Source organism: Perognathus longimembris, chromosome 7, assembly GCF_023159225.1.
Source record: "Perognathus longimembris pacificus isolate PPM17 chromosome 7, ASM2315922v1, whole genome shotgun sequence".
Taxonomy (NCBI): domain Eukaryota; kingdom Metazoa; phylum Chordata; class Mammalia; order Rodentia; family Heteromyidae; genus Perognathus; species Perognathus longimembris.
In genome coordinates, this window is record NC_063167.1 from 25549248 (window position 1) to 25559166 (window position 9919).

A 9919-nucleotide genomic window follows, 5' to 3' on the forward strand; every position below is an offset into this window, starting at 1 on the left:
CCAGGGACAGTGCTCAGGCCCTGAGTTCAAGCCCCAGGACTGGCAAAAACAACAACAAATAAATTCAAAACGTCTTGTTTTCATTAAACAATAGCTTATAACAGAATATTTACTAGTAGGCCATTCTTATTGTCAAATGGCCCTTAGGAAATGATGGCCTTATTGGTGGTTGAAGAGTTGAATTTGAGGCAGCTTCCTTTAAGATCTGACACCTGTTTTGTTTTGTTTTGTTTTGTTTTGTGAACAAAATGAACCATTTTCCCAGCATCCTTCAGGTGCCCAGTTATGCCCCTGCCCCACAGCAACCTCTGGGTCTAACACTACCATGACATAGGAGCTCACATAGCATCCTGTAATAGAATTGAACAGGTCCTCAGACCACAAAGTACAACCATAAACTGTGTCCTTGACTGTGTTTTTGATAACACTGGATCATCTTCATTTCCTACAGAAAATTATTCTCTCTGCCCTTTTTAGTTGCTCTTTCTCTTCATATTCTATCACAGTAGGTCTTGGTAGTCCTACATTTAGCTGTGTGGCGTCAATGAAAACTCCTGGCTTTGCATGTGGCTGGTATCCGCACTGATGCCCACAGCTGGGCAAAGAAGGTCTGGCAACTGTGATAGAGGTGATGGGTGCTAGGCCACCGAGTACTGGTTGCATTTATTATATCCTATAATGCCACTTGCTCCCCAGGATGCGGTCCTTAGGAAAACAAAACCATGGTCAGATGCATTTGGGCTTCAAGGAGGCCTGCAGGGGACAATAATGTTCACCAAACCCCTCTGTCAGGAAACCACTCAGAAACACCAGTCAGAAATTTTGCTTGAAGAGATGAAATCCTCTCTACATAGCAGATTTATCTCTAGAAACCTATTCTGGAGAGTGGGTGAGAGCAAGTGGATCATGACAGGAGGATGAGGAAGAGCTCAGTAGAAGCCACTACCGTCATCCACAGTGGAAGAGACATGCATGCCCACAAGTGAGGGGGATGAAAGGCCTTAGAATGCAGAAAGGTTCTGGGACAGAACGACCATCAGGAGGTTGGGACGTGTTTCCAGGCTTCTGGCTGTGATGGTATCCAGTCAGGCTTCAGAAGTAACTTCTGGCATCCAGGAAAGTCTGCTCTGTAAACTTGGTGCCTGCTGTGACTTTGAGGACACTCAAGTGTCAGGGGGAATGAGCTACCTATGTGTCCACACTTGGTAATACAGAACAGAGTAAAATAAGATTGTAAAACAAGGGGCTGAGAATAGGGCCTAGTGGTAGAGTACTCGCCTCGCATACATGAAAGCCTGGGTTTGACTCCTCAGCACCACATATAGAAAAAGCCAGAAGTGGAGCTGTGGCTCAAGTGGTAGGATGCTAGCCTTGAGCAAAAAGAAGCCAGGGACAGTGGTCAGGCCCTGAGTTCAAGCCCCAGGACTGGTAAAAATAAAATAAATTTTTTAAAAAATTAAAAAGATTGTAAAACATCCCCCTTTTTTTTTTCAGTACTAAGGATTGAACCCAGGGGCTTTGGGCATGATAAGCACTGTACCACTTGAGCAACATACTTAGCCTTTTGTTGTGAGGTTTCTTTTGGGGGGGGGGGGTAATACTATCTTGGCTGATCTTACTGTGACTAACCTAGAACCTTCCAGGTGACTACAAGTATAGAACACCAGCCCAGCTTTGTTCTGGGTGTTGGTTTTCTGCTTTGAGACAAGATCTCTATGTTGCCCAGACTAGTCTCAAGTTCCTGGACTCAAGTGATCCTCCTGTGTTAGCCTCTTGGGTAGCTGGGACTAGAGGTATACACTACCACACACATCCAGTAGTCTCTTTCTAAAATGGAGCTATTCACAACTGAGTTACCATTTCAAATCTTCTTGTATCCTCTGAGGATTTTTTTGCTGACAGATTTTACCCAGAAGTGAATTATCAAATAGATTAGATTCAGACCATAAATGCAAAGTTACAGCATTGGATCACAAACAATTTTTATGGATGCAAGCACAGAAAAGCACTGAAGGCTGAAAAATGCAGTCAAAAATTGCCCAGGGAAAGAACCTGGAGAGTCACCAGACGTGGGAAACATCTGAACACATCAGGAGACATTGGATCATATCTAGGCGAGCTTGACCCTTGGAGATGACAGCCAGGTCACTTCTGGCGAGGCTGAGGATACCACACCCCAGAGTAGAGGATCTATCTGGTGGCGGAGCCTGGGCTGAATCCAAGTTTTGATGTCCAAGTTAGTGCTTTTAACCTGATATCTTGATAGTTGTGTCAACATTATAAGCCTTTGGGAAGAAAAAAAAAGGCACGTATTTTGTTTGTAATGGTTTCCTTTTTCAGGCTTCCTTGGCTTTCATGTTTGTTCAGGTAATAACCTACTGCATTAGAAAAGGGAACAGTATAGGGAGGGTTCACAAGTATAGTAACCTATCTTTTATGTTTTGTTTTGTTTTATTTTCAGCTCTGGAATTTTACCTCAGGGCTTTGTGCTTGCTAGGCAGGCACTCTGCTACTTGAGTCTTTTTGCCGAGCCTGGGCTTGAACTCAGGGCCTGGACATTGTCCCTGAACCTTTGTGCTCAAGGCTAGCATTCTACCACTTGAGCCACAGTGCCACTTCCAGATTTTTCTAAGTAGTTTATTGGAGATAGTGGTCTCATGGATTTTCCTGCCCTGCTGGCTTTAGACCACCATCCTCATCTCAGGTCTCAGTCTCCTGAGTAGCTAAGATTACAGGTGTGAGCCACCAGCACCTGGCTCTTGAGTCTTTTTGTTTGTTAGTCTGTTTGTTTGTTTGCTTGCTCTGGGCCAGCCTTTACTGTGATCCTTCTATCTTACACCTCCCACCATAGCTAGGATTATAGTTGTATGTCATCACACTCAACTTTTTTTCCATTGAAATAGGTCCCTCAATCTCCTTTACCCAGGCCGACCTGGAACCTTTCCTCCCTCTCTCTGCCGCCCAAGTCCCTAGAATTACAGGTGTGAGTCACCCACACCTAACAGAGTATCTGTGAGTGAGAAATAATCAAAAGACATGCTTGAGGGGAAATACTTTATTTAAATGAGTACTGTCTTTCACATTTAAAAGTTATATTATTTGTACTTTATCTTCTGACTGAATCTCATCCTTCAGCTCCAGAAAGTCATGGGACAGCACCTATCTGGCCTTCAATACTGGTTCCAGATTCTTACACCTAGATATCCCTCTCCTTGCAGTTTCCCCTTCAGCTTCTTAACTGCTTTCAGTTTTTGTCCTAATGGTTTCTCACTGGCAAGTTTTGTGCATGGGCTTGATCTTTCTCTCTCTCTCCACATGTTTACTTCGTAATGATTCTGTCCTCTTTTTTTTTTTTTCTGTTCTGACTCCCTCAATCCCTTTCTTTAGGATTATTATTGACTGAACTCAAATAGAAGAACCTAGACAGTGTGATTTCACTAATGTGTTTTTTCCACTATTTCTTTATCCTGCAAAAATTGAGTAAGAAGTATACATGTCCAATGAGAGAGGAAAGAGGGGTTTTAATTAACATCAGACTCTGTGGACTATTGCATCTGCTTTACCTTGAGAAGTGTGCTTACCCCAGGGGACAGTGGCAAAACCAAACCATGGCTATAGAATGGGATGGTACTCTGTACATGTAGGATCTTGTTAATCAATGTGTGTATTGTGGGCCAAAATCATGACAGAGCTGGTAAGTCATGGATTTATCTACTCATAAAGAACCCACAAATGATACTAAAACTATATATAACTTAAATGACTGTTACCATGGGGTCAAGCAGCTGTATAACCATCAACAATGTATTTTTAAGATGAACTGATATTGTATATGTGTGTTTTTATTCCCTTTGTAGCACGAGGTAGAACTAACATCGAACTTAGAGAGAAATTCATCCTGCCAGAGGGGGCATCTCAAGGAATGACCCCTTTCCGATCACGAGGCCGAAGATCCAAACCATCTTCCCGGGCAGCTTCTCCTACCCGCTCTAGTTCAAGTGCTAGTCAGAGTAACCACAGTTGTACATCCATGCCATCTTCTCCAGCTACCCCAGCCAGTGGGACCAAGGTATGTGCTGGCCTCCTTTCCCATTTCCATCTTGACAGACATTTATTGCTCAGGAATCCCCTGCAAGACTCCAGAGAGAAGAGGAACTCTGAAACATACAGACCAACTCGATCTATACCAAGTATGGCCAACCCCTAGCAATACTCCAGCCTTAAAGATGATTACCAAAGACTCGGGCCACTTACATTAGGAAGATTTCTTATTCCCAGTTTTGAGTTTGAGGATACAGAGGTACAGGTTATGAGAATCCAGGCACTGTCTGAACAGATTGGCTTGCTGTTACATGGGGTTGTGTATGAAGAATACTGTTGCCTTTCTGCTTGGCCCTTCTCATCCCCTTGAACTGATGTACATTTTATTTTGTTTCCTGTTCCTTTAAAATTGTATATCTACTGTTTTTTTTTTCTGTTCCCAATTTTTCATTTTCTATTGTTCCCATCCTTCCCTTTGGATTTCCATTTCACAGACTCTGTTTCAGTTATCTCGCTGTTATGACAAACCCTGGTTGGTAAACAGTAAAGCTGGCACCCCTGTCAGGGACAGCCCTTGTCCTGACCTCCAGCTGCTCAGCCCTGAGGTAGAGTATAGCTTTGCCAAGGTCACGAGGAGGCACTTGCTCATGCCAAGAACCTACCCAGCTCTTCTTCCTGACATGAGCCCATCTTTCTCTTCCATCTCTGCGGTGCTTGCTGACACAGCTGATTCATCTGGTCAAATGTTTTCAGGGGTTTCTAACTCGGATTCACCAAAATTGGAGTGAACTAAGAGATACCTAAAACAATAATATTCAGAGTGGTTCCTAGTGGTCATTCCTGGTTGTTTGTGGATACTGTTTATAGTCGGACCCCTTGGGGGCCTCCAAGTATTAGTACACCTACGAGTTATTAACACTTGAAATGCAACTACAGCGCATGTTTTCTAGTGTGCTGTCTGCTTATAACTAGAGGATGGTTGGCACCACCCACCTTGAAACACCTCCACAGGACGCTTGGTACTGCTGTATTGGTCCAAGGCATGGGCACTGCTGATTGCAACCAACACAGTGTCAGTGAGCACTGTCTCAAGGACTCAGATTTTACCTTCTGAACTCCTTGGTCCAGACTGGAGCCAAAGAGTGAGATGTCTCAAAAAAGAAAGAAAGAAAAGGAGCTAGCATGGCTTGTGTAATAACATGCAATTGCATCCTAGCTCTTACAGGGAAATGGTTGGGTTCTTGTGCCTCAAAGCACAGTACTGCCTGAAAAGCTTCGGCCAGACAAGCTGGAGAGGTACAGAAGCCAATGGCTATGAATAAGCTGCTGCTTTGGGACTCATGCTACTCCCAGCTAAACTTCCAGTTCAGAAATCTATCTGGCTTATTAGAACATGATCTGGGGACCCACTGCCACTAAAACCCCAAGAATCAACCTGTCAGTCTTCTTTTTTATGCTTCCAACTTCATGGAAATCTCCAAAGTTCTAAAATTGTTACATCTGATTTCAACCTTTCACCTTCTCTAAGTATTGGTGGCCACTAGTCCAGAGGCTGCAGGGCTGCGGGTTTCCAGCAGCTGTGGGTTCCCAACAGCAGTGCTCAGGAAGGATAGCTTCTGGAACCGGCACTCCTTCTAGGTGGCCACAAGAGTCCCTGCTTGAGTATTAAATCACTTCCTGTCGCTTTTGCTTTTCCTTTGTAAAGAAATGAAGCAAAAATAATGAGATGGGTTGGTTGCTTTACTCTCCTGTGCATAAACATCTTAAAGGTCCTGGAAAACAATCTCCATAGTGACTTAAAAACAATTACAGTAGTCACTATGTCATAGGTAATATTTAAAACAAACCTTAAAATATTCTTACTTCTCTAAGTCTACCATTATCTCAGGAAGGAGGGAAGAAGGGAAGGACCCTATTCATAGGAAATGTAGCACCTACCAATACCAGTAATAATAATCTACAACTGCTCCCACATAGAAAATGCTTCTACACATTTATTCAGTGAGCTCTTGTCACTTGATTTGGACCATTTTTGTTTTGTTTTGTTTTGTTGCGGGGGGAGGGGGGGCGGCCCTGGGGCTTGGACCTAGGGCCTGAGCACTGTCCCTGGCTTCTTTTTGCTCAAGACTAGCACTCTACCATTTGAGCCACAGTGCCACTTCCAGCTTTTTCTGTTTATGTGGTGCTGAGGAATCAAACCCAGGGCTTCATGTCTGCTAGGCAAGCACTCTACCACTAAGCCACATTCCCAGCCCTATCTCTTGATTTGGGGTTTGGGGATTTTGTTTTTTATTTTTTACCTCGGCCTTGCATTTGTCAGGCTGGTGCTCTGCCACTGGGGCCACACCCCAGCCCTTCAAAGATTTTATTAAATCCCTCCTGTGCTAGACAGTTTTAGATGCAAAGTTGTGAATGAAAGCTCCTACTTTCTTTTTTCCCACTGTTGGGGAAAGAGGCAGCAAGGGAAGTATAGCATACATCTGACAGTACTATACAGAAGCTGATGGAGCAGGAAGAGGGTAGAAATTTGCAAGTGGTACTGAAGGGGGAGATGGCCTCAAGAGATCCATTCAGCAGAGCCCCTGAAGGAAATGATGACTGAGCCACATGTGTGCTGGTCAGGGTGTATCTGGCACAGTGAGCAGCAAGGAGGCAAAGACTGAGGACCTTCCTGGGTCATTAGACAAACAGCCAGGAGGCCCGTGTGGCTAGAATGGACTGGATGAGAGGAAGTGTGGGAGTGGCAGTATTCATCCTTCACTTCTGAGGGAAAAGCAAAGACACAAGCTACCTCAATTTAGATCAGTCACAGAGCCTAAAGGTGAAGCCAGGTCTCCCCACAACTCCTGCACAGCTTTGCTCCTGACAGTCATCAAATCGCACCTCAGTTACATGACCCCCAAGGCAAGTCATCTTATCTATACTTTACCAGTGAGGAGATGCACTAAGAGATATTGACTAAAGTACTGGAGGCTCTGTATTAATAGCCTAAATTTCTAGCCCCAAAAATGGACTGATAAAAAAGAAGCCAGGGACAGTGCTCAGGCCCTGAGTCCAAGCCCCAGGACTGGCAAAAAAAAAAAAAAGAATAAACATGGCTGCAGTCTTGAGTTACAATCTCGAGATGCAGACCTCCCGTAAAAAAAAAAAAAAAAAAAAAAAAAAAATGGACTGATAAGATTATTTAGATTTCTTTTTCTTTCTCGTTTCTTTCCATAATTTCTGTTTGTTACAACTATGGCAGTATTTCCAGTTAAAGATTTTTATTCCATTTATAATGAAATGTGTCAGCAGCATAAAAGGTATTAGATGACATTTTGAAAGTTTTAATTGGAATTTTAAAACGTTTGAGTCACAAAAAGCTATGACCTCAGACATTTTCAAAATGAATCTTTGTTTTCCTGGACTTTTAATTTGCTTATCAAATGATCAAATCGGAAGAGGTCTTAAGTAGACTTTTAAAGCTAATTTCTATCAAGGATTCATGGAGTAAATGTGATCTTTTATTGTTTTGAAGGTTATTCCAACAACGGGCAGCAAGTTGAAACGACCAACACCAACTTTTCATTCTAGCCGAACATCCCTTGCCGGGGATACGAGTAACAGTTCTTCCCCTGCTTCTACAGGTGCCAAAGCAAATCGGGCAGGTAAGTACCTTCCCACAAAGCATGCATTGGACTGAAACCAGATCAGGAAACGGGAGTTGGCAGGTATGGATAGTGTGTCACTGCTCCGCAAAGAGCCGATGTTGAGAACAGCGTTTAGTGTGACGTCCAGAGGGGCAGAGCGAAGGGATTTCAGGTGATCTTTGTTTCTCTTGTCACTGCAGCAAGAGCAGGTGCTTCCATGCCCAAAGCAGGGCTCTGTTTTCCATCAGAAAGGATCCTAGGTAAACGTGTGTAGAAGGAAGACAGGACCAGTCCAAAGTTGCAGCACACAGTTGGCTATTCACTTCTCAAACACCTTGTGTTTGTTATGGCTGTTGGTGAGCTGAGGAAGTACAGGAGTAGTTCTCTGTGCTTACCCCACAGAGCCTCCTCCTGGGAACTTGGGGATTTGGCTTCTTTCTCACCTCCACTTCCCATCCTTCACCTCCATTCAGCAGATTGCCTCAGTCCTCACCTATCTGTGCTGAGGTGATTGAGCAACACCTACAAGCCCCCTGAACCCATTTGGGGGATCAGGAAATAAACTGCTGTTAACAACTGTCTACTGCCCTCAAGAAGCAAGCTTCACAGGAATCCACAGGCTTGGCTACTTTTGTGTAGACAAGGAAGCCTCAGTCCAGAAAGGCTGTGTGAGACTTGCCCATGGCCACCCAGCGAATCGGATGGCATCAGAGTTGGTACCTGGCCTCCTATTATCTCTGCCTCCATCCGTGCCTCTCTGCTAACTCTTCTGCTTTATTCTTAAATTTCAGACCCTAAGAAATCAGCCAGTCGCCCTGGGAGCCGGGCTGGGAGTCGAGCCGGAAGTCGAGCCAGCAGTCGGAGAGGGAGTGATGCCTCTGACTTTGACCTTTTAGAGACACAGTCTGCTTGTTCAGACACTTCTGAAAGCAGTGCCGCAGGGGGCCAAGGCAGTTCCAGGAGAGGGCTAACCAAACCTTCTAAAATTCCAACCATGTCTAAGAAAACCACTGCTGCCTCCCCCAGGACTCCAGGTCCCAAGCGATAACACTGTACAAGCAAGCGCCCCACACCACTGTCCACTTCAAATCCTGCTCCATACATTGGGTGTATATTTATTCCAAACGGGAGAAGTTATATTGTTAAAAGTGTAAAAGAATAATTGTGTTATGAAGCTGCCTTATTTTTTTTTCCTTTTTGTAAGTTACTATTTTCATGTGAATATTTATGTAGATAAAATTTGCCTCCTGGTAACCCAGTAATGAATGGGACCCAGAAATGAAATATTTGAGGAAAACAAGTGAAAAGGTCAAAATACAAATGTGTATTAAAAAAAAAAAAGAAAAGCCTCTAGGGTTTCTGTGTGGTGCAGGGTTGTAAACCTGCTTTATCTTTTAGGATTATTCCTAAATGCATCTTCTTTATAAACTTGACTTGCTGTCTTAGCAAGATAAATTATATTAAAAAAAAATAAGAATCCTGAAGTGTTTAAGGAACTCTTTTTTTGTAAATCACAGACACCTCAATGAACAAGAACTGAGGGGAGGGCACTTATAATTGCATTTCCATTGTTTTAATGTTGTGTGATTTTAGTCAGAGAACCTCATGTAGGTAGTGTTTGCACACAATACAGAAAAAAAAAAGAGTTCATTGCAATACTGTCTTGGGTTACTCAGTACTCGGTGTTTAAAGGACACATAGCTGCTAGAATTCAGGGTTCAATGTAACTGTTCAAAAACGTCAGAACATTGGGATTTTAAACTGATTTGTAACAATCCAGCCCAGCCACCAGTAACTTCTATGCACCCCAGGACCCAGATCCTTGGCAAAGGGAGACTTTTTTGGTGGCATTGTGAATCACAGATTTGTTTATCTACATTTTTTCGCTATTTATTGAAATGGTCGATCAACTTCCCACAAACTTGAGGAATGAATTCCATGAGCCTATCTGAAAATGTGGATCTAAAACAAACACTTGCTCGTCCTTTAACGGAGTTCACCAGCACACTGTTCACCCGTCCCGTTTGCTCCCGTCTTTTTCTGTGTGTAATAAAGTCAACTGACCAAGTGACTGCAACGAGGGGCTGTCTGGGGCTCCTGTTCGTTAGCTGCTCTTCCTCTTCAGCTCCGACCATGTTGCTGTGTAATTATCTCAATTGGTTTTAATTGAGGCAGAAAACTGAAGCTCTACCAATGAACTGTTTAAAAACAAGACACACTTTTGTATTAAAATTGCTTGCAGTAACTAA

At 43.5% G+C, this 9919-nt stretch overlaps 1 protein-coding gene across 17 annotated transcripts in view; it reads left to right on the forward strand.

Moving 5' to 3' along the window:
* The window catches only part of Macf1 (microtubule actin crosslinking factor 1), a 357403-nt gene extending 347484 nt beyond the window's left edge, over positions 1-9919 (forward strand). For 11 of the 17 annotated variants that reach the window (XM_048350958.1, XM_048350964.1, XM_048350960.1 and 8 more), the window contains 4 exons: positions 3858-4069; positions 4536-4646; positions 7559-7688; positions 8462-9919. In XM_048350958.1, the coding sequence (XP_048206915.1) occupies positions 3858-4069; positions 4536-4646; positions 7559-7688; positions 8462-8718 (710 nt within the window). In that variant the 3' untranslated portion in view covers positions 8719-9919. The remainder of the gene's footprint in view (positions 1-3857; positions 4070-4535; positions 4647-7558; positions 7689-8461) is intronic. The other 6 variants (XM_048350967.1, XM_048350965.1, XM_048350966.1 and 3 more) reach the window with 1 other exon arrangement.